This window comes from Ambystoma mexicanum, chromosome 5p (genome assembly GCF_040938575.1).
Source record: "Ambystoma mexicanum isolate Mex_15411 chromosome 5p, UKY_AmexF1_1, whole genome shotgun sequence".
Taxonomy (NCBI): domain Eukaryota; kingdom Metazoa; phylum Chordata; class Amphibia; order Caudata; family Ambystomatidae; genus Ambystoma; species Ambystoma mexicanum.
The window spans coordinates 1,044,127,908-1,044,153,724 of record NC_090930.1 but is presented as its reverse complement, the minus strand read 5'-3'; the positions used below and the strand labels follow the sequence as shown (position 1 = coordinate 1,044,153,724).

Genomic DNA, 25,817 nt, shown 5'->3' with positions numbered 1-25,817 from the left:
TAAGGTAGACCAGACCGTACCTTCAGCCAGGGCTGAACTTAGTTCTTCTTGTTACTCCTTGCAAAATCTTCAGATGATCTGCCAAAGAGGGGCTCGACCCTCTTTTAAAGCCAAATGGGCCCCAGTGATTGGTGTAGGCTAAGCCTATCTTAATGAACCAGCAATCTCCTGTATGCATGAGGTCATAACCAGAGTGCTTTGCAACAGAAAATGTAAAGGCGTGAAAACATGTAATACTATGTCCCACCCATCTTCCTGTCTGTTGTGTTTACAAGTGTCTCTCTGGTTAATTTAGCTCTGTAGTTCCTAATTAAAGTGGCAGGTCTCCCTTGAAGCTGTGGCGAGACCAGACATTTGGTCTCCACCAAACCACATGCTCTACCTTCTGAATGGGGTCCCCCTGCACGGATGACTACTGTAAATACACAGTTGCAGACATGACAGGTCACTGCCCTGGATACTGAGAGGCGGGAGCTGACTTCAGGTTGACACAGTGCATATCCAATGCTGTTGGGATTTTCCTGTCTTTTGTTAGTCCTGCGACCAGGCCTCCCATGGGCCTGCTTGAATTAACTCTGATTAGTATGCATAGCTGCCACCAGCAGCTAACAATGAGCAGACAGATCCATGGAGCTTTGATAGTTAATTAGGCTGGCCATGGCAGGAGAGGTTTTGCCTTCCCCCTTCTGGGATCCCTATATGTACTCTTGGCTGTCATTTTCCAACTAAATATGATAGTGGGGATGGCGCCTGTAGGCTGTGTCCATCCAGAGTACACAGGTCTTTGGGCCTCATTATAAGGCTGGCGCTCCCGTAATGAAGGGGGCTGGTACGGGACCGGCCCCCTTCATTCTGGGAGCGGCGATTACGAGCTTCCCATCGCGGGACCCGGATTGCATGCCTGGTAAAACCAGGTGTGCTTTCCGGGTCCCACGAGGGGAAGAGGGAGGCAATAACGGGCCAGATGTAATCTGCCCGTTATTACCTCCCTCCCCATTCCCATTGAGCCCTATGGGGGCTCAAATGGGAATGGGGATGGGTTCCTGCAAGGAGGAATTACCGGGTCCTCCTATGTCGGAGTAACCCGGTAAGTCCCCATTGCAGGAACCCGGTAATGGAGCCCGGAACGGAGGTAGCCATGGAGCTAATAGCTCCATGGCTACATAGCTCCATGGCTACCTCCATTCTCGTAATGAGGCCCTATGTGTATGTTGTGCTGTTAGTGACTCCAATCTAGCAATCCAACTAAGTCAATGCCTGGTCGGGGATGCACAATAGAAGCCCTTGTTTATATATTTTTATGACAAGTTCCTAAATCTGGATGATGACCCCTTATATAACGCCCCTCTCTTTGAATCCCCCTGACCTCACTGAGCCAAGAAGTAGGTTTGTTTTGCAAATTAAAAGATTTATTTGAAAATTAAACGATATATGTATATATATCACACTTTTATGAATAAGTTAATATTTGATAGCACACTTATGAATATGACAGTGATCAACAATGGATAATATTACACTAGCACACTTTTTTAATTACTTAGGAGTTAGTATAGGAAGGATAAGGTAGCAGAGAATACTTTTATGGTTTCAAGGAAAAACAATGATGGAAAGAATGCAGCACAGAACTAAACTGATATGGTTTCAACAAGAGATAAGATGATCACTTTTTCTTTTGACAATTCACCCCCCCCCCTATGCAATATAAGGAGATGGAAGGAGAGCACACAGTTTGCAGGAATATAATCAAATGCAATACAAATTCCAGTTCCCCCCTAGCAAGCTTAGAGCAACCGGTATGCTTTTAAACAGTCAAAAATACTTTTAAATGTAATTTGCAATGAAGTGAAAAATATGCTAAAATGATTTTAATTCCCTATAGGAGATTCAGGGTAGGTGATAACTACTTAAGATTGGTTCAGGTCAACACTATCAGTGAGTCATGAATGATTGTCAGGTTGAAAACGAATTTCAGCAGTTGCAAGCAAAAGACAGCTATTTTTGACAGGTGGAGAAATTGAGTCAAATTGCAATTCGCGGCACTTTTTCCGAGTGCGTCGATCGCGATTATGGAAAAACTATAATGAATAGAAAGTCGGATTTGGGCTTGTTGGAAAGCTTAGGTTCTTAGCTTTAAAATGAAAGTTAAATCTCACTTCTACGACGGTTCAAAAGATACAAACGTCTTAGTGGAGGTAGATTTTCAGAAATGAAGTAACGATTCAGAATGACAAATGACACTTTCACAGGTTTCAAATCACAGAATGGACACACGATTTCTATGATGCAGTAGGTAGGTGGAAATGGTTTGAATTACATTATTTTAAACTAAGAGATTGGTTCAGCACAGTTCTGGCTGGATACTCACACTATAAATTTGAAATAGGCTGTCAAGATCTGGTCAACAGGTTTAGACTGGACTTCTGGCGGGTGGTTCTGAAGTCACAGCTATCTGGGTCAGCTCTGCTGGTCTGGATCTCTGGTTCTGGCAAAAGTTCTTGCACTGCACAGCGGTCTGGTCTGGGTCTCTGGTTCTGGCAAAAGTTCTTGGCAAAGAGGCAGAAACAGCACAGCCTGGCTGTTTTATTCTGATGTGCCCCTTGGAAGTCTGGGGTAAAATCAGTTTGCAAGATTGTAAGGCCAGCTGAGAATACTTGTAGCTTGCAGTAGGCCTTCTGCTTCAAAGTTCTGGAATCTGGAGTCTAAGTTCTGGATATGGTCCTTCTGGATATTGTCTGGTCCGGCAAAGTGCTTCGCAAGAAAGTGGAAAGAGCAGTCCCTACCTGGGTCTCAGTGGCTCTTTTTATGTCTTTTGAAAATGGGTGGGAAGGCTGACTTTCTATGCCCAACCCACTGAGGATTCTGATAGGTTAGAGGATTTTCTGTCCTCTGACTGGAGAACAGAGTTGTGAGTCATCCGGTGTCATCAGGCATCGTTTTTTTATGGCATACAGAAAGAACACTCCCCTTTGGTTTCACTTAGAAAATGAATTTTTCATAACAAACAGGTTTCCCAGATACACACGTGGTTCATACTACATGTACACATCACAGATGAATTAAGACAGGTCTCTGTTCAAGCCCCATGTTCCTTCGAGCTTGGGTTCAGAAACGACAACATTTTGTGCTTTTAGTGGGTTTTGCCATGGTCGGTTCTGCATCAAATCTTCCCCGGAGGTACACCCCCTCTCTGGGCACATTACAATAAGTTTTCAATTTTCTGAGATAACCACAGTGTCTGTAATATTAATAAATCGCGGGGTTCGGTCTCAGAACATCGTACAGAGTCCTAACGCCTCTTAAAATGTGCACAGAAAAATCACAGGAATAATGATATTATTTATATAATTTTGACAATTTCGTACTATGAATTATCCATCTTTTTAAAATTATGCTCTGGCCCAGATGGGCATGTTTCGGTCCCAAAGCACATGGGGGAATTCCTGGTTCGTCCCCGCCTCCAAGCTCAGCTGGCTCACAGAGGCAGTGCCCCTCCCAGTTCCTTCCAAGAGGAAGCCATTTACGACCCCCTGATTTAGCAATTGCTTTGAGCCAAGGGAAGTTCATTGTTCTGTTTCCCTGCAGTCCCAGGTACCACTCCCCTGATTCAATCATAGAGGTGTGATCTCCTTTTAGTGGGGCAGCAGAAGGTTTCCCATGGACAGAGGCCTCTTGAACTTTTAATTAAATCACACTCCCTTCTGGTATAGGGCCTGGGAACAGTAGGTGTGAAGAATTCTCATTGACCAGGAAGGCTTTGAAGTCCCAGCTGACTTAGGTTCCTTTTCAGCTCCTGAAATGCAGGTCTCCTGTCAGAGTTTAGATCGCTAGCGCCGGTCAGTGTCAAGCACCGGTACTGCACCCATTTTTGGGAGCTGTCTTGAATTAATACATTTCAAAAAGGGGATTTTACTTGATGGCATATGATCCTTGCTAACATTGTATTGATGTAGATTCTGCAGTAGAGTACTGTAGAACACCCAACCAGAAGTTGCGTTTTTGTTTGGTGGTTTTGTGCCCATGATTTTAGCAATTTTTGACATCAATTAAAACGGATTTTGAACAGCACCATATTCCTTTGCACGGATTTCGCTCTATGTGCAGCCAAAGGATAGGGTCTGGCAATGGTCTCCTGTATTAACTATCTTGCAATGTTTGAAATAGGCATTTTGAGCTTGCATTCAGTGAAACAAAGGTGATTTCAAAGCGCTTTTTGAGCTAACGGGCACTGCTGTTTTTCCTTTGGCACCACGTTTCACTCATGGTGCTTCTGGCCCATCATGCTCGCACTGGTGGGTGGCAGGTCAGGCGACCATTTTGGTGTGCGCAAAACTGCACGGTTTTCCTGGAATCTGGCGCAGATGTGGGCTTTTCAGCCATCTTGGATTTTCTAAGCCCACAGCACCAAATGTTGCAGCATAATAACTCGAACATGGGTCAATACACCTGACAGTGCGGTGAGCATAGGAAAATGTGTGCGGATTCGCCCCACACATTTTCCGGAAGTTGATCTACCATCATTAAATTCCATTTAAAATTTTCAAAAAAGCCCAGGCAATTGCACACCCACCGTGCGGATGGTAGAATTCCTCAGAAATACATTTTTTAGCTTTCAGGCATTTTAAAATGTGAAATGGGATCAAAAATCACCATTAATACCACTTAATAACTAAAATTGTTTACCAAAAAATAATGAGCTTCAAATACAGGAAATATCTTTTTTTTATATGATTCTGTTACAATGGGCCCTTGAACTAAGATGTCCTCATCCCAATTGATTTAGAGGAAAAGCGATAATGTACAAAAAAGAAAACATTTCAAGCAAGGCATGCCAGCCCCTCAACTCACAGAGGTAATTTGATGTAGAGGCACTGCACTACTAATTCACGGCAATTCAAGATTGCGTATCTTAATATTCTGGTATATACACCAATGTTTCCATTCTTAGTATTATCGTTAATATGCATACATGTCCCCACATTGGCCCCGCGTATACTCCAATGAATGGCTTGTGAATCTAGCGCCCATGGCAAAGGCTAATTAGTGTTATAGACATTGTCCACCTGAGCCTTCAGAGAGGATAGCTGAGTTTCCCTTAAGCGTTAGTGTAATGTATAATATTGCACTCTGAGCAAGACTTATAGACAGGGTACAGAGGACAGAAGAAGCCTAGAGGTAAGTGCTTTTGTAGTGTCGAAGGGTCACTTGTTTCTTTCAGCCTGAAGTAGCATCCCTTTGTAGTCATAAAAGCTTCCAAATAAATCATTCAGTCAGCGTTTTAAAGTAGCAAGTCATCGTTGTCTTCAAACTAATTCTATCAGGGCTTCTCATCATGCTCACGCTCAACGTCACCTAGGTATGCACCCCTGTATATAAATATCACTTAAGAGTGGGCAAACCTTCAACATAGTAGCAGGCCAGTCTTGTTGCAAAGAAGTCTTGACATTGTACGATATGAGCAATCCTACTGTCAGACCTTTCTAATACTCCGACTACATGCCAGTGCCATGCCGATCTAAGAACCCATCAAGCATAATGCCTTGCACTGCCTGCAATATGCGTCAGTTGCAGTGCTTGAATACTGGTCCTTTTAGTGTTTATCGATGGCCACACTTTCTCTCTGTTGGCAAAATTACATAAATGTTTTCCTGCAAATCCTTGTGGGACTTCTTTTTACCATTTAGCCACAGCTAGTCTCTGTGCCCTTTTCTCTATAGAAAACCACCACAACTAGATGAACTTATGGTATTAAAGGGCAACATTCTTGAAGTAATTTATTTTAAACCATTACATTCACTACTAGTAGCACATTGGTAAGCAGTAACAGATTTGGTCCCTGGGAACTGCTATCTTTCGCACTGCATCACAAGGTGCTGCGGCTCCTGTCCTGTTGTCCTGTTACAAAGTATCAGTAATAAACTCACTGATTGCTTAAGGATGAGTTTGTACAACAAATGATAGGCAATTGATGCAGTTAAAATGTGTCAATAATAGACATAATTCTCTAAAATATTTTTTTACTCAGAATTTCAATAATACAATTCTTAAATTGACAAATTTACTTGTAATATGAGGCTATCTTGATTTTGGTCCTTCCTCTTTCTTTCGTTTTCTGTGCTCTATTTATTTGTTTCTTTCCTCCTTTCTTTACAATGATTGTTTGACTCATTATGAGTTTGGCAGTAATTTGGCAGTAAATCTCTCCAATTACCACCGAAAATCGATTACCAGTACTGCCACTCAGTCCCATGGATTTACAAAAGGCTAACGAGTTGTGGCAAGGTGATGTAAATCTCAATTTTTTGAGTCTGTAGGATGTCGTGGGGAATTTGGCGAATTACTGTGTGCAATTTTTGGCCTTAACGTGGAGGTTTTATCTCCAGCTGGAGTTAAACCCTCCACTTTAAGGTCAAATTCAGAATTCGCTGGTGTGTAAAAACAGGGTAATTCTGTTAATGCCAAGAAAAGGTGGTAGTAACTGAATTGCAGCCACTTTCTTGTAATGCACCGTCAAACTCATAATGATGCCTATTATCTTCTTTTATTAATTTATTTCCTCCATTTTTTCGTCTGTTTCGGTGACCCTTCCCTTCAATTTCTTTGTTTTTATTCCCATCTCTTTCCATTTAATTATTTAATTTCTTATTTCTTGCTTCTTTCTTTCTTACTTCATTCCTTCCTTTCTTCTTTTCATCCTTCTCCTTTTTTGTTGCTCTATTTCCTTTCATTCTTTATTTCCTCCATTATTTCTGTATTTCCTTATTTCAATCATGATTTACTTAATTACATATTTCTAGTGTTCTTTCATCTATCCATCATTTGTTCTTTGCATTTTAGCATAATTATTAATGTTCTTCTTTGTGTCATTATACATCATTCTACATTAACTTCTTTATTTTTCCTTCAGTCCATCTTTGTTTGTCGCAAGGAAGAGAAATTAAGAGAAATTGGTAGAAGGAAAGAAATAGTATGAAAGGGAGAAGTAGGAAATGAAAGAAATAAAAAAGTGAAGATGTAAGGCAGACTGTACCTTCAGGTAGGGTCTAATGGTGAGTTGTTCCATGTGCTTCTGGTGAAGCCTTCAGATGATCTGCCAAAATAGGGGCTCTGCCCTCATTTAAAGCCACATGCACCACAGGGATTGGTGCATGAGGGCCTAACCAGAGTGCTTTGCAGTAGAAAAGGTAAAGAGGTGAAAACATGTAATACTAAGTCCTGAAACCTAATTTTTGAGACATTTAAAGTTTTTCCTGGTTGAAAATGTGGACAGTGAGGTTAGGAGTTGTGATAACATTATACAGTAGCCTTTTTGTATTTTGTCTTTTCTTTTTTTGGTTTTCGACTTTCAGGTTTTATCGCAAAGGTGTAGACAGGGCAGGGCCTGAGCGGGCAACGGTCACCCAAAATCTGTAAATTCCCACTCAGCAGCGCTGTGAGGGCACTTACAGATGTTAATGTCAATGCGGGGGGCCCAACTACATTAGCTTCAGGCACCACTTGTTAGACAATCTTGGCTACTCCTCTGGTTTTATGGAATGTTGTATATTTTTCTATTATTTTTTCATTCTTTTTTCTTTCTATGTCATACCTGTTTTAATTGTGTTTATTGTATGATTGTTTTCTAATGATACATTTGTGAAATGTTAATTTCATGAACTAGAACATTTAAAAAAATCTCCTTACTATACAATGCTCAGAACCGAACACTGTTTCCTCCCTTTTTCCTCTCTAGGACCTTGTAAAGTATCAAAATGGCTTCTCTAGCTCGGTTTCACGTGCCCTTTTAATGCAGGATTATTCTTAACCTGGCATTGTGCACTCAGAGTGAGCGTGTTGTACACAAGCATCTTTTGGTTATTATACTGTCATGTATCACCCCATGTGTTTTAGGTTTGTCTAATAATGTGACCTGTGTTCACCACATGACACCAGGTATCATCCCAATACCCCACCGAAGATATGAGAGACATTATGCACTCAGACAACCGTATTGAATGTACCCTTGCACTGATGTGGTGGAAGGATGTTGGCATACACCATGGACATAAAAGAGCTGTAAATGAAGTCAAACCAGAGTAAAGAGATGTCATGAAGAGAAGGTATTGGGACGTATTGAAACGATATGCAAATACCTAAAGAATGATAATGTAACAGAAATGATAAGAGAAACATGTATGCTGAGACGAAGAAACCATATATACAAGGAATATAAGTAACCAGACGAGTAGTGGATGTATATACGCAGAAAGGCAAGGTAGATGAGATAAATCGAAGCTTGCTGCAGTAGAAACTATAACGTGAAGAAAGTGGCCATGATGGAAAGATGGACATCGGATCGTGTTGAAACTACCTCAGAAATAAACCAGGGCCGCAGATCAGAAACACTGCAGAAAACAGCTTTGTGCAAGAAAAAAAGAATATTTGTTTTGCTGAGACTAAGGATGGCACAGCAAGACATAATTGATAAGTACAAAGGGAGTTAACCAGTATAAGCTATGAATGAAGGGCACATTTCTCTTAGATTAAGCTGAAGCAAAAACATTTGCAGGTGCCAAGTATTGGAACATTAAGGGTGAAGAAAGCACATGTAAAACAGAGCAACCAACTCTCCAGAGTTCAAGAGGAGTAATAGCACCCACCATAATCAAATCTAATAGCAGTAAATAACAGGTCGAAATTGACAAATCTGTGGTCTACTGACACGTGGTGCAAGACTTGAATACCAGGCCTATTCATTAGGGATCAGACGAAGATAATGGTGCACCCTAACTCCCTTAAAAATCCCATAGAAGAAAACAGTAAGCAAGATGACCTACAAAGGAGAAGTCTTGGCTCATGATCGGACAGATGAGAGATGGTAGACTAATTGACCAAAGTGGGCAGTGGTCTGATGTTGGTCTCTGCACCTGGGTTTCGTTCTGCTCACATGCTGTTACCGAGCCGAATGTCCAAGGTTAGAAGATCATGCCAACCAATCATGAGTGGTATGTAGCAGCATGCTCTACAATGTTGCAGAAGCCAAGCCGCTGTTAGTATTTTTCTATAATCAGTATTATACATATTTGGAGGTAGTTTGAGGCACGTCTAACAGATAAGGGGCAACCAATGATGTACCAACACTTATACATACTATAGGTATATATCTTCGCTTGAGCAATCCCTCCCCTTGATAGTTTTTACTGTTTGCCACGTAGGATGACGTCATAGCTGACGTACATTGAAGTATAATTATAATGGTTCTTTTATAACGCACTTAATACCAGCGAGTGGTTTCTAAGCACGGGATCGGGATTCGAACCTGTGTTGTGTTGCCTTGCTCTGAGCTATCCTTCCTCCTCACATATATAAAGCCTTTGTGTAATCAAAACTTAGATGACAGTGAGTGAGTTGCATTTCGTATGGTCACCAGATTTCCCTACTTTATTTGAGCTGACAAAAAAGTAGTACTTTGCCCTATTCTTTGAGTCTGTCCGGTTATTTGCGTCCAAGGTCATTTATTATGATAATTGCATTCTGTGCATGAGATAAGCTCCAAGATGCTACTGCACTCATCCCTAAACCCAGTGACAATTCCTTATGTACCATCATTAATGATTCTTAAGGGAGCCCTTCTTATCAACCAATGTTTTACATTATTTTCATATGATTGTTATAATTCTCATAATTTGGAATTTAAAAGAATACCCATTGTTTGGTAATACTATGTAAAGTATTTGAAAATGCAAGCATTAAATATAAATGTAATTTTATTGCTACACATTACGAATAAATATTTCTAACCTAATAGTTTGTTTGACAAGATATATAACACCATAAATCATACTGATGCCTACTCATATCCCTCGTCTATCCAAATATTCTCCAAAGAGTTCATATAACAGTGATGGCCACATTTTTCCTGAATTTAATGGCTTATGTAACTGTCTATAATTTCTAGTTCCTGACATTGTCTCTTCTTATATGTTGCCATTGGAAAGGGGTCATACTACATGGATCCGGCTTTCCCATTCATTGCCCTTGCTAGCCTGCATTCTTTTCTCAATGTCCTCCATTTTCCTTCGTCCTTCAATTCTCTTCTTTCCGCTTTTAATTTCACTTTTTATGATTTTCTGTCTTCCCTTTACACAGGTGAGACTTCTGTGACCCCCAATTTCTTGGCCCTTTGCCCATCTCTCGCCCCATTCTGGGTAGGACTGCAGATAACTCTCCAGCCACAATGGAATCACATTAAGTTGGCCGAGCACCACTGGCATCCCATCTGTGTTATGTCAGCCGTCAAGTGCTAAATCAGAGTTGCCTTAAGCCTGCCAGGTTAGATGCTAATAGTACCAGAAGCATGTCATGGTGCTTATGCTGACTGACAGACTCAAATAGAAGAATTTTGAATATCACTGGCCCCATATATCAATAGAAGGCCCTGCAGAGATAATAACACCACTTCATGCCCCTTCTGTGTCTTCAAAGCAATTGGAAATGTGCTGGAGCGGTACATTAAGATAGAAAAACATTATACCTTCCTTTTACGCCTTGACTTACTGCTCCGCCCATTAAAAAATGACCCCCTTTGTCAAACTCTGAGGGTGCTCAACTATCAATGGCTCTATTTTTGACTCCTAAATCTCTTTGCAGCAACGCCTGAACATATGGGAAGAAGAATTTGATGAAAAGTGTAGGATGAAAATTATATTGAAATGTTATTTTTAATTTGCATGGTGAGTGTTCCCTTGTAATAATGGCCATACCATAAAGTTTTCACTTTGTTGAAGAACAAAACTAATACTAGCACCCAGTGTCGACACCATAACGATTCAGCTTGCTTATATCACGGGCTGAATCCCACAATCCAAGCCCATGTTCCTGAGCAAACTGTAATCTGTGTGCCAACCCAACCATCTTCCCCACACTTCCTCTTCCCTCTGGTCTCTTTTCCCTCTACCCACCCCACTTATTTGACTCCTGTGGTGGACTCGCCGCTGCTGCTCCCGCATCCTGGGCTGCCATTAAAATTCCATTGTTGGTCTTGCTTCCCGTTCCATGGCGGTAATCTTTTGTGAGTATTTTTGTGAATGAATGGGACACCACGAGTTAGCAACCCATTCATTCAAAGAAATAAATTTCTATCAGCACCCCGGATAAAGGACCCGTGGTGCTAATAGTAATTAAACCCTTGCCGGCGGATGTTAAAGACACTGTGGCCCATTCTTAAGCCCCTCGATTTGACCAGTCAGTTACCGCCCCATCTAGCCTGCCAGCTCATATATTATTGCTATAATCATATATTAAGGTGTTGGTATATTGGATGCTGTCTCCTTAGATGTGACCACAGTCTCAGGTACATTTTCAGTGGCATTTTTATGTTATGTTATGTTATGTTACTTGGCATTTATATAGCGCTCTATATATCATTGGTATGATCTCAAAGCGTTGGTAGGTTGAACACCCTCGGTTCAGGTCAGTAGAGAGAGATGGTGTCATAGGGTGCGTGGGTGCACCAGTTATGTGTGAAGGTGATGTAGCTGGATGGTAGCTGCATCCTAGCGTTAGGTGTCGTGTTGAAGATATTAGTTGGAATGTGTGCAGTCTGGTGGGTGGACATCCAGACTGGGTTTGGCTGCATTAGGCCTGAAGGACGCTTATGCGAGCAACTAGGCTGGAATGTCATGGGATAGCTGCGTTTTATTAGGGTGATGAGGTGTTCATGGGGTAGTGTTCATATGTGAACAGCTAGGCCGAATTTATCAGGGGTATAACTGTGTTCTAGTTGTGTGAAGGTGTATAGTAGAGAGTAGGCGTAGTGATGTGATATGATATGATATGATGGTTCCTCTGATGTTATCAATCATACTCTGTCACAGGTAGGCTATCATCTTGACAGATAAGGTACTTAAGTAGTTCAATGCGCAGACCCAACACATACGCCCATCTCTGAAATGTCACTCATGCGTCACTCACTCTGGCACACATACAATGTCCACTCAGAATTCCATAAGCCATTCCTCCTGCTACAGTCTCCTAGGAAAACACACTATATGCAGATCACCAGTATCATAGGCACTCATACACCAGACATGCCCTCACACACTTCTCCCCCCAAGAGTAACCCAACATACATATCTGCACAAAGATTTACACACTTCTCCCCTTGAAAGGAACACAAGACAAAACATAAGAATAACTTGCAGTCATTCTGGAAAATGGCAGTGACACTTCTACTGGGGCAAGGCTCTGCCAGGAGACCAAAGCAATATAGGCCATACACTGATGTAAGGGAAAGACACTCACAGCCACTCGTACGGTGGCAATGAAGCACTCGCAGACTGAAGGTACCCTAGATAGCCAAGGTGATATAGGACAATCACAAACACAAGTAGGAAAGAACATTTGTCTCACTGTCAGTTGCAGCAACATATCTGCAGGTTTACGCCCCTCCCTGCCCCACCTTATTCAACCGATCTGTCTGTGTGCGTTGGCTTGCAGATGGTAGGTTGCGTGCAATGGTTTGTTGTACCCATACGGTTAAGGTCCAATGCCTGGTGCGTTTTCTGTGTGGCTGTGTTTTATGTGTAGATTGCTGGTATTTCAGATTTTGCACACTGGATTGTTGTATCCATACGGGTAAAGTCCACTGCCTGGGAGGTTTCTATGTGACTGTTATGTTGGGATGTGTATGTGTGTTTTATGTGTAGATTGACAGGGGTTTAAGGTTGTTCGCACTCGCTTGTTGTTTCCTTACGGGTAAGGTCCAGTGTCTGTTTTTTGTTGTTGTTGTAAGTGTGTGTTGATTGTGTTGAGTTTGTCTTAGGCTATAGGTTGGCTAGCCCTGTGGGCATGTATCGTGTTTGGGTGTTGAGAGTGATGGGGGAACCACACCAAACATCATCCACCTGTCAATGGAACAGACACTCAGAGAGTAATAGAATTGAACAAATACACATCCACTCTATGCAAGAAGGAAAAAGAACATCACACATCTACCCCTTACGAGTATAACAACCAACAGGCCCCTACTCTGTTGTAAGTAGAAAAACCAACACGCATCTATCCCCTTGCGAGTAGAACAACACAGCACACATATATAAGAGAGCACTCATCTTCCCCCAGCAAGTGTAACTAAACAGTCACACCAACAATGGTAGGGATGCACATGCAGGCGTGCACCTACAATTGTGCAACTGAACTTCACCTGCATGCCTCCCTAGCATGTCCACACATTACTCATGTCATGTTCCACAAACAAGTGTTTTCTTTATGTTATGGTTTTGAAAAGAGGGTTCTAACAATATACATGATTAGTTTATCCTGATCAGTCTATCTGATGAAGAAGGAACTATGTAGGTACTGAAAATTAAATGTTCTTTGCCAATAAGCATTGCTGAAAAGCCATACTGGTTGCTGGAGCAGCATATTGCTGTCTGCTTTACATAGTCATGATACAGACGTAGTACTACATTAAACCGGATGGTGGTTGGAAGGAGCTGGGAACAGCAAATGGGGACAACACATGACAGACATGAAATTCTTCTCCAGGAAGGTGGGCACGAAAAGCAGCTGTCAATTGGTCACTGCGTGCAATGACTTGCTGAAGTGAATTATACCCCAAAATAAATCCTGACGGTGCAAGGTACCTTTCAGGAACACATTAAAACTTAAGAGACAACAAAAAGGGTCAAACAAGCCAAATCTTCTTTGATACTGAAGTCTTTGGGAGAAAGCGTGTGTTCCAGAGAGTGGGAACAAATGTTAATAGACTTTTACCTGCCTCAGGTGGACGCTTTAATGCAGAGCTCTGCACCCTGTGGCTCTACACATCTTCTGGACTGTGACTCCCATGATCCATCTTCATTGACCATACTGGCTAGGGCCGATGGAGTTGTAGTCCAAAACATCTGGAGAACCAAAGGTTGCAGACCCCTGCTTTAACGAGAGTACAGCCTTTGTGCTGCCAGTTTTGTGCATGCACGCCTAATGAGAAAGGAACTTAAAAAAGAGTAGGAAACACCTATAGTCAAGGAATTAAAAATAGTCAGAAGAGTTCAATTCCTATCCGTGTTAAGGTAGAGGTAAAGGAGAGCAGCAACAGAAAAGCAAACAGTTCCAGGACGTTGGGGGTGGGAGACGCACAGGTTCAGGTGGTGGGGTCAGCCATGACCCACCATTTCTTATGATATACCTATGCCAGACGTTGCCAATAAAACACAAGGGGTCCTTTCATTCAGATTGCCCTCTCCTGCTCTTTAGTTATACTCCCTGTTTCCCCAACTTCCTTATGAAAGGTTTACTGGTTATCCAAGGGTGAAGCAAAAGGAATCTGATTTTGTGGCATTTTTTCAAGTAGTGTCTTGGATGCCGCTCACAACTGGGATATAAGCCCGCCTTATTATCTTTTATGATAATTGTGTCTGTATTATTGAACCCCATTACTGTGCCGACTTGCTGCACAGCTCTTCTTTGTTTCGCAGTTAGGTTCACTGTACATTAAAGCAAGCACATGCATAATGTGCAACATTCTCAACACCACTCTCCCTTCTATGTGCCCTCTCTGACTGCTTGGAAGGGTCATGCATCTCTCCCTTGGCATCCTCATCTTTATCAGCATTGCCAGTTCAGTACAGTAAATAATATTCCACAGGACAGCACATACGTATGCATTCATTTAAAATCATTTACCTAAAACATATTTACACTGCTAGCCTAAAAGTGGTATAGTGCAGTGCCAGAGGTTAATATTAATTCTAAACCTTCCAGCCATCACCTCTTTGTTTCTGCTTTGTCACCCTGAGAGTGACGGGGATGCTCGGACGTGGGCCTCGTGCCTGCTGGGTCTAGAGACCCACGCTACACCTCACTGATGAGGAGGCCCAATAGGCCGAAACATGTCGGGGGATGCTTGTGGTCTCGTGCAGAAGGGATGTGACCTAGCAGTTCAGGCTGGACTGCCCCTTTTGGGGTCGGACAAAGCCTGATTTGCATGTGGTCTTTCTCCTTCTTTAATGGTTTGGCAGACGAAGAATGATGGTCTGGAGGGGTGCCCAGAGCAATGCCAGAGTTTAAGATTAATTCTAAACCTTCCACCCATCACCTCTGTTGTTTCGCTGTTTTTGTTTTGCTATCGTGCAGCACAAAAACATGCCAAATATCACATTAATTGTTAATTGGTTTGTTCGTTCAAATCATAAGATACAAAAACTAATTTCCAGGTACTTGACCCAATAGAAATATTGCATATTAATAATTAAAAGGCGCAACAATCTTTAAGATTAGACCGAATTGATGCAAAAATGATGTATGCACCCGTTTCTTATTTTATATTGGCCTCATTACGAGTATGGCGGTCCGGTAACAATGGTGCCGATAAGCTACCGGCACCGTTGTTACCATGCCGACATACTCCAAGTCCTGTGAGCGGGTGCCGTTCCGCCCGCCAGGTCTGACCTGGCAGGCGGAACGGCACTCGCTCACAGACCTTGACAGATGCACCAGCCCTGTTGCACACAGTGCCGGTGCATCCATCCTCCCCATCCCCATTCCCATTGAGTCCTACCGGACTCGAATCAGAATGGGGAGTAATTTTTTCCGGCGCCTGGCAATGGGGAATTACCCGGACTGCCAGGGCTGTAATGCCCCGGTAATTCCCCATTGCCAGGTGCCAGAATAAAAATGTCCCTAACGGCAGCCGTGCCGTTTTTACCAGCACGACTACAGCCAGGGACGTAATTTGGCCCTATGACTCCCAAATATACTGTGCAACACTGTGCTATACATTGTATTTCGTTCTCAGAGGTAAATTAATAGAGAATAAGGGCTTCAACCCTGATTGAATTCTCCAATTGCCCCAGTAGGGGCATGAACCAGACCTCACCCCTTTCAATGCGGGAAAGGAAGAGAAAATGAGCATTGTTTCTGTAGCTCAGTGTTTCCATGTGCTCATTCTCCATGAAATGAGATCGCCAAACAATGCAGCTCTTCCAGGGCTAGGATTCCCAGTAATCCTTAGCCACATTGCCCTTTATTCTGTTGGAATCATTTGGTTCACATCTGGCTCCTAACATACTTTTTAACATGTGCATCTCACTCCTACTGGGTTCCTTAAGGCTTCCCATTACCCCCAATTGGAAATGGCAACAATATCTCTCCTTCCGGTCCTGGATATAGATTTTTCCTACTTCGACTAATAAAGCTGACACGTTGGGCGTTCCTAGCTAACTAAGCAAGGGATGTGTACAATTCAACCATCCCAGATGTACACTCCCATCTAAACTCAGAATGTCTTTAAGGTGGTCCTAACAGTTTCCGTGTGGACATTGCTCCACACCAGGAGGTGGTAAAGCGTCCTCCTCGGAGTAGCTGGAGCCCTAATGCACTGCAGGGTAAGCTGAACATTTAAGGGGATTTAGGGATCAGATTTTTGAAACGCCCATCAAATTCTTTCAAAAGAAACTTGCTGGTAATGGGCTACAATGGGCAAATCCCCTTATTAAGAGAGCCATGCAAAGCTGCCACCATGCTTTATACACTGCCACCATGCTCTATGCACTACCACCATGCTCTATACACTTCCATGGGGATGGGCCCCGGGGAAGTGCTACAAGTCGAGCTGAAACATATTATGACCCAGGGGATATAGGCAAGTGATAACCAACCTTTCTATATGTAGGCTGTTCTTCTGGTACTCTCTGAGAACCTTACCCTTCAGTCATCAAATGATATAAAGACTTACAGTGACTGTCCCTCAATTCTCAACTTACCCATTGAGGGAAAGTGCTTCCCAAAAACATCAACAACATGCTAGAGATTCGTATAGCTAATCCCTCCTCCAGCTGGAGGCCTACACTGCACAGTACTGCCTTGCAGTGCAGAGGATCCTCCAGGTGCAAACACATCTACCTGGAGGACTCCTATTTCTGGGCAGCCTTTAGGGTGGTAAACGGGGTAAGGGCCTATGCGAAACTAACTTGAAACTGTCTTTCTCATTTTAGGGGACGGTTTGGCCAAGTTCACATTTGCACAGAAAAGCTATCAGGGCTAACACTGGCAGCAAAGATCATCAAAGCCAAGTTTCTAAAGCAGAAAGTAAGTACTACCCATGCATTCTGTTTCTGACCCATTGTTTTACCTGAATAGCCAACCAAATTAGCATTGCACTGACCTACCTTGAGGTTTGTTTTCATAGATGCATGTGGGTCCATTCTCAAAGCCTAGCAGATAAACATATATATTTTTAAAAGGGCAGAAGATGCACTTTTTTAAAATTTGGATTTGTTTCCGAAATGCACTGGTCACCTTATTCTCAAAGGTGACCTACTCATTTCAGAGGGTTCGGCTGCAGCACAAAAGATGCTTTGCCAGCTCTTTGCATACATTAGTGATATATTACAGGCTCCCAGGTCAGCACAGTACATTTTGGTGGCTGGCCGTTAAAGGGCCTGTCATTGTAAAACGCACACAAAAAAAAAGAAAGCATTTCTATCCATGTTTTTGAAATAGAAATGCGAGTGTGACAGCAGCAGATCAAACTAGTGCTATCACACTCCCCCAAAAATTAATGACAGGGTCTGAATGAGCATGTCATGCATTGTTCATCCCCCTGCACATGTTTCAAGCATGTTCAGGGGAATGTGTTTCTTTTTGGCGCATTTCAATGCGCATCTCATCTGGAGTGGACTAACAAGCAAAAGTGGCCTTGGAAGGGTTTGTAAGTGGGCCCATCTATATTACACTGTGGGATCAAATGTAGATATGAAGACAAGCGAGTAATGTGGGAAGAAATTGTGAATTTCAAACTAAATGTGCCCCTCTATTAAGATTACTAGGTAAATAAACATTACAAAAAACGGACACATACGATTTGCTAAGAGTGAGGAGAAACATATTGGAAGCTATTTACTTCAAATGGATGTGGGGGAGGATGAGAGTTGGACGGAAGGGCAGGCTGTGGATGGGGGAGAGGGTAGGAGGCACTAAAAACAAGGGTACAAGTAAGTTTATTCGGTAAGGGGCCCGCTATTCGGTAAGGGGCTCGCCGTGCCCAACCACTCGACAACTCCTCCAACGGCTCACTGGGTCACGCGAACCAAGCTCCGAACAATGCAGGGAGATTGGTTCGCGTGCCCCACCATTCCAAAGACACATCACTACAGTACACCCACAAAAGAGGCGCATGGCGTAGAGGCCCACCTGGAAATCTCTAGAGTTCCCTATAGGCCGTTCAACCACTACATTCAGATTTGGAATGCACCGAGATGCCCCCTTATTTGCAAAAATGTGCAAAGAGGGTCCAAAGGAGCACCAGAATGTGTCAATTGACTCAAAAGCATCCATATTGTAACAATAAGCTAAATGCCAGTTTATTTAAGACGCTCAACATTTCAGAATGCACTGACCCAAAGAATCAGAAATCACCGAACATAGGAGGCCCAGTAAATGTGTTCCATCCTCAGAGTAGCATTTCACATCATGAACATCACCCCCAGAGAATAGATAAAAGCTGGCAACACACTGAATGAGTTTAGGGTAGTTTGAGATTTTCTAATGTTAATGTGATATGATATGATAGGTTATTTATAATGCGCTTAATACCCAGAGGTTTCTAAGTGCAGACCCGGGGATTGAACCTGTGTTGCTCCATGTCGTCTTGCTTCCAAGTTGAGCACGTTGCCCCTGAGCTATTCTCCTGAGACAAAGATATTAGTTCTGGCTATCAATTAGGTAAACTCAAAAGAAATGATGCACCCACTCAGAAATGATATGCAGAATGCATACAGCCATAAAACGGAACATGCGAGAAGCAAGAATTTGGGAGAGCCCCGTAGAAACCGAGCAAAGAGGACATTGGCATCACCCCGATGTCAAACCACGAAGGAAAAAGACACAGCATGTGGGGAAAACACCAACCACTCCCACCACCATACCCATCATTTTCAGGAGAACAAATTGGTCACAGATTTTAGGATAAGCCGCCCTACAACAGACAGAATCAGTTTTGTCAATTAGTCTAATACAGAACAAGCCACCAGAACTCAAGAAATCTCCCCCAAGTATTTTATATCAAGAGCTCACATAGATGTTCTGTTCAAAGAAGATGGGCGGGTAAGAGGTTGTTCAAGTGTATTCCAAACAGTGTTTTAATGTCATTCATAATGAAAACAAATTAGAGATGTCCTTCTGGGAATCTAGAGGCTTTCACACACCCTCATCCCACGACCAAATACATCAACTCCATCTTCTTTTGAGTTGGAGGGTTGTCCAAATCCAGGCCTCGAGGGCCGGATCCATGTTGGGTTTTCAGGATACCTCATTAATATTCATGAGATAAATCTGCATACAATGATTCTAAATGTATGCACATTTTTCCTCATGTGAGTCAGTGAGATGGACAATTTGTATAGTTTACCACAAACTAAGCTGCCTCCTAGGGATGGATTACCAAGTCCCATGCTATGTAAACTTAGGTAGTGGTAAGTGGTTTGATCGTTGTAGTTTTGATAAACTGCACAGCGTCCAAAGATGGCTACCCAATAGATTTTTCAGAAGGCGCCTTGACCATGAAAACAACTGAAGGTTATTTGCAGAGCTCCTGGGAAGGTGGGGACCTAAGAATATATGCGTTTGATGTGATGCTCTTTTCAAATGTGGCCAACAGTCCTTTGCATATGTCTTTTGTATCTAATTATTGAACCAGCAGTAAAGGCCTGTGTTTCGCTCAGAAGATGGCTTTAGAATAAGCAAAAGTAGAAAGTTTGTGTATATGTGTATATGACCAGAACTTGAAGGGCCGGATTCACAAAATATTGTTTCCACAGGTCTGTGTCATCTGTGCATGGAAGTGCAATACTACTGCATTCCACAAAAAAGAAACTGCCAACACAAATGCCATCATGCGGGTAGATTTCTGCGGTTTATAGTCTTGCATCGACTTTATGAATCAATATGATATGGCATTGATAACACACCTATACACAAATGTTTCAAGGCGCAACGCAGCAAGGGAGTGGGAACAGAGGGAAGACATGCAGCGATCCTACCAGGCCAAGTGTCATTCATATCGCGCAAGTGCAGGGGACGGGGGAAGGTGAAAAGTGCGGAATGGGTGAGGGGTGTGCACAGTGCAGTACATGGGATAAGAATTAATAAAAAACAATAAGAGAAGTAGTTACAGCTGGCGGCAAGTGCAAGGGTAAGTGCAGACATCGAGTATCAAGTGCTGGCGGGAGACTGTCGGGGTACAGAAACAGTCCCCAAGTGCGGGGGTTGCCAAAGAGGCAGTGCAGGTGGGTAACTGGTGGGGGGGGACCTGGGCCAGAGATTAGAGGTTGGCCAGGTAGCCAGTACAGTTTCAGCCAGGAATTCAACAGGAGAGGAGGAGAGAAAGCAGAAGCAAAGAGGAAGGTTTTGAGGTGCTTCCGGAAACCGGAGGTGGTTCTCCTCAAATTTCAGGGAGGCAGGGAGGCTGTTCCAGAGGGAAGCCCCAGCCAAAGAAAGAGATCTACCACCAACTCGTTGCTTGGAGAAGCGACTGACCCTGAGGGAGTTGGAGGCGAATGAGCGAAGAGCTTGGGAAGGAAGATATTTAGGAAGAGAGAGTTAAAGGTATTGAGGCCCCAGGCCACAGAAGGCCTTGTGGACAATGCAGTGTTTTGAACTTAATCCTCGCAGCCACTGGGAGCCAGTGCAGACATTTCAGTCCTGGAGAGATACGATCCATGGGCTTGAGGGCAAGGACAAGTCTTGCAGTCCTGTTCTGGATGAGTTGCAGAGCGTGCAGAGTAGAGGTAGGCAGATTTAGAAAGAGGTTGTTGCAATAGTCTAGCCAAGAGAAAACCAGAGCTCTGGAGACAGTGAGCTTCTGGGGGAAGGAGAGGAAGGGAAGAACACCTCTGAGGAGGTGCAGCTGGTAGTGTGACTTCTTAGAGACATTAGAGATGTGAGGAGAGAAGGAGAGTGTGGAATCGAAGATGACCGCGAGGTCTTTAGCCTCACAGGTGGGAGCAGGAAGAGGGCCAAGAGAGGCTGGCCAGAGAATGACAGGCAATCTGGGAGTGGGTGTGCCGATGAGGAGAATCTCAGTCTTACTGGCATTGAGGCAGAGGTCATTGGCGGCACACCATTCCTGGATAGCAGACAGACAGTCAAAAGTGAGAGATGGAGAAGAGGTGGCCGAAGGTAGCCTGAAAATGATCTAAGTGTCATCCGCATAGCACTGAAAGTTGAGGCAGAGAGCGGCAATACAGTGGGCAAGAAGTGCCAGGTATTGGTTGAACAGTCAGGGAGAGAGGTTAGCAACCCCTGGGAGACACCACTGGTAGAGCTAGAGATAGAGGAGACGAAGGACCCAAGTTGGACCTGGGAGGGTGGGTCAGAGAGGAAAGAAGTGGGAGATGGCCAGGTTTTGCACAAGTATGCCCAGGAAGGGAGTGATGGAGATAGGGCGAAAGTTAGCCAGGCAGGACGGGTCGGCACAGGGTTTCTTAAGAGGGTGCACAGGGGAGTGCTTCAGGGGGGATGGGAAGACTCCAGTTTTGAAGGAGTGATTGCAGTAGTTGGCCAGAGCAGGAGCCAAGGAGTCAATGTGGTCTTTGATGGTTTTGGAGGAGCAGGGATGAACCTGTTTTGATGAGACTTTCATAGATCGGACTTGTCTAGAAACCTCATCAGGGGAGAACAGGGGAAAGGCAGAGAAGGAGGGAGGAGAGGTGGCCAAAGAAGGGCCAGAGGAAGAGCAGGGAGTAGAGGGGCGAGGAGGAGAGCAAGAGAGAGAGGACAGGATGTTCTGAATTTAAGAGATTAAATGAAAAGCCAGAGCTGTGCAGAGATGAAATGAAAAGCCAGAGCCGTGCAGAGGGCCTGGGAGGGGAAAGGAGAGGCAGAGACTGCAGCACAATCGCCCAGTTCCTTGCAGATTTTAAAGAGTTCACCCGAGTTGTTAGATGCCACAGAGACACGGGCTTGGATGTGAGCTCTCTTCTTGGTGCAGACAGAGAGCCGGAATTGCCTTTGAAGCAGGCGGCAGGCCAGTTTGTCGGAATATGTATCAGAAGCATGCCGTTTCCTCTCAGCCACCCTGCACTTGCGTTTGAGGGTGGCGCGGTCTGAGTCGTACGTGGAATTGCACTTGGCTTTGGGCTTCAAGCGGATCCTCATGACAGGGGGAAGAACATCGAGAGTATCGGAAATAGCCGAGTGGAGCATGGAAATGGCTGTCTCAGGGTGTGAGTCAGCCAAAGGGGGAGGGGGAGGTGAGAAAGTGGCGGCAAAAGCCTCAACTGACACACGCATCATGGTCCAGATAACCGAGAAGGTGGGTGGCAGTGCTGGAGTTGGCCTAGCCTGGGGTGAGGAGAGGGTGAGCTGGAAGGAAAGGAGAAAGTGATCGCTCCAGGAGTGTTGAGAGGGATAGAAATGGGAAGGTCTGAGGAGATCAGAACAGCCAGAGTGTGCCCTGTAGAGTGAGTCGGGCCAGAGGGGAGAATAGATAGTGAGAGAGAGTCGCAAAGGTCGCAAAAGAGTCCAGAGGAAGGACAGGAAGCATCCAGGTGGATGTTGAAGTCTCCAAGAAGGAGAAGTTGTTGAGTGGTTGAGACCAGGAGGGAAGAGGAGAGGTCCGCCCACTCAGAGAGGAAGGAGGAGATCTGACCAGGTGGCCGATAGATAGTAGCCACAGTAAGGGAGTGGCTAGGAGACAGAGAGAGCCTGCAGACGAGGCATTCGAAAGAGGAGTAGGCCTGCGTAGGAATGACAGAGGCAGGAATCCACTCGGGGAAGATGAGGGCTACACCCCTCTGGAACGGTTGGAACTGGGCGCACAGAGGATCTCGTATCCGTCTGGGAGGAGAGTGTCAAAGCTTGTGACAGAGCTGGCCATGAACCATGTCTCAGTGAGACCGAGGACATCGAGGTCAAGTGCCTCCAGAAGGTGGCAGATGTTGGAGGAGTGTTTGACAGCTGAGCGAGAGTTTAGAGTGGCAATATGGAGAAGGTTGCCATCCTTGAAAGAATTCCGGTGCGGGGTACAAATCAGAGGTACGCCCTGCGGAGGTGTAGGAGAAGCCCAAGGGGGAGCAGAAAAGGAAGCAGGAGAGGGCAAGGTAGCCTAGGAGGAGGCAAAAGGGGGAGGCAAGGAAGCCGTGGAGGGGGGAGAGAGGACAGCAGGAGAAGAAAGGAAATTGATGAGGCGAGGTACACGTCTATCAAAGAGGAGAAGGTTTGTCTGAGGGCCTTGGACCAAGACGGTACCATTCACATAAACAATGCATCGAAGATTACTTGCAGCGAATCATTTCCATTGAAAAATAATTCATTGAATTCCCATACATTAAGTGCAAAATGCTTATGCAACGAAACCCTTTCATCGAATAGGGTTTCTTTATATAAACACTTTACATTTCTTGCATAGAAATTCGATGAAACATGACTAACGGTAAAACATTACAGGGAGCTGTCCAGTGCTGAAATCTTTAAAGTATTTCAGCACTAGCCAGCTTCCTCTAACTTGTAGTGTTTATTGTTTATTGGGGGGGTGCCCCCTACCCTGGACTCCCAAGGGAACCCCCCCTAACCCTAAACCAACCCTAACCCTAACTGTTATCCAAACCCTAACTCTAACCCTAACTCTAACTCTAACCATAACCCTTACTCTAACCCTAACCCAGCCCTAACCCTAACTGTAATCCTAACCCTTATTCTAACCGTAACCCTAGCCCTAACCCAACCCTCACCCTAACTGTAATCCAAACCCTAACCCTAAAAATCCATCGAAATTCATTCAATGAATATGCTTTTTAATGGAAAAGCTTTTCAATGAATACATTTCGATGGATTATAATTCGATGCTAATTAATTCGATGCAAAGACTGGATACCTTTTTTGCCACCCACAGGATTTGCTGTCAGGGGGCTACCAAGGGTTGGGAAGCCACACCCCAGATCTCAGTCCTTATTCCTGAAGGGATTCACTAGAGGTTGTGGTCCCTCTATTGCACAAGCCAGATGCAGGGGAATGCACAAAGCAGGCAGGGAATCTTTGCAAACCCCTGCCTGTGCGTGTTCCTGTGATGTTGTATACCCAAGAGTGTGACGCCCATCACAGCCGATGTGCCCCAGCAAACAAAGGGGTGATTCTCTAATCTCAGGTCTCCCCCACTGATGGGTGCTGGTCTCCCCCGCCCCTCTTTACACTTGCATTTCCACTTGCACGATCTGAATGACACTTGGCCTAGTAAAATCGTTTGTCTTGTCCTGCCTCTGTCTTCCCTCCCTGGCCACGCCTAGAGACACTTGTGTACAGCCGTGTTATAAATGACTTATATCATATGATATTCATATCATATAATGCACGGATGGGCCTTAGGAGTGTAATCAACCCTTGCACACGGATCGAGGGACTTCCAGTGCTGGAGGCAGCCAGCCCCTCCTTCAGCACCCAGACGGGACTTGCGTGTAGTTGGCTCAAGTACTGAATCATCTTGCCCTACGTGTTTTCCTACATGTCACCCCAAGAGTGTGCACCTTTTCTCCTCAATTTATAATGAACCGGATGTGCTTTGTATTGGCAGGAAGAAGTGAAAAACGAAATCTTCGTCATGAACCAGCTGAACCACTCGAACCTCATCCAGCTCTACGACGCCTTTGAGTCCAAGCATGACATTGTGCTGGTCATGGAATAGTAAGTCCCTCTCTGTACCCAATACCTTATTTCATGCTGTTCGGGCAGATTCAGTAAGCTGATCCTGGTTGCCAAACTGGCATCTAGAATGATTTGTTGTGCCATGCATGTGGTGCTCGGCGAAGCTCTGAAGCTGTAGCCTGTGCTTCAAATGACTTCAGAAATGAGGGCTGTCTTTCAATCATGCTGGGGCACAGAATACTCTTATCCACATTGAAAGGCACCTCACCCCTCTTCCTGAGATGAGCCTCCAGGGCGTAAATATATTTAGGGTTGCAATGTATTTAGTGAAAGTTCCAACTTTCCGAAATAAGAAGCGTCTGATTAAAAAAGCACTGACCGCAGATGCCTTATTTTCGCATTGTGTATCTTGCGCCTACACGAAGATCTAACTTGCGACTGTTATTATTATTATTATTATTATTATTACTAGACCCGCTCATGTTATTAGTATATGCATTAATATTCTTCTTCTTCTTCTTCTTCTTCTTCTTCTTCTTCTTCTTCTTAATAATAATAATAATATAATAATAACAACATTATTAATAATAATCATAATAACACTAACATTGCTACATATGATAATTATATGAGCTGGTCTAGTACTAATAATAAAGATTTTGGGTGTAAGTTAAGTGTTCAGGTAGGTACAACACATAATATTTATAACTGCGCATTGACAACCCTTTACACTGTCGCCCCGAACCTCCGCCTGCCAGTCCCATATGAAGCCCCACTTATGTACATGCAGTAAGTAGCAAATTGTCAGTGTGCAATGTTGGAGTTGCAAACAAACACACTTGTTTATGTGAAATCCTACTTTGTTTAAACAATGTGCAAATTATACATGTGTGCATTCGGACTTTTCCAGGCGTAAATCAGTCTTGGGCCTTTTTTGTGAACCCCTCCTTGGGGGCTGTTTTAGAGTGTGTTGCGTGTTGCACTCTGTAGGACAGTTAGTCCATCCGGCCGGCACACATAGTATACAGGCTGCGGGTAAACCATGGCACACTCTCCCCGCCTTACCATGGGTGTGCTTCCTGTATTCACTTGATGTGGTGATGAATGACACATCTCACCCTGAAAACAAAAACGTAAGGATACGCGACATATGCGCCGCATCGTAAGATCCCACTCCAAAATATTAGTGCCGTGTATTT

General features: G+C 44.0%; 1 protein-coding gene across 2 annotated transcripts in view; it reads left to right on the top strand.

Moving 5' to 3' along the window:
• Window positions 1–25,817, top strand: part of MYLK4 (myosin light chain kinase family member 4) — a 282,708-nt gene that overhangs the window by 147,256 nt on the left and 109,635 nt on the right. For both annotated transcript variants that reach the window (XM_069613527.1, XM_069613526.1), the window contains exons 6-7: window positions 16,977–17,070; window positions 24,548–24,657. In XM_069613527.1, coding sequence (XP_069469628.1) covers window positions 16,977–17,070; window positions 24,548–24,657 — 204 coding nt within the window. The remainder of the gene's footprint in view (window positions 1–16,976; window positions 17,071–24,547; window positions 24,658–25,817) is intronic.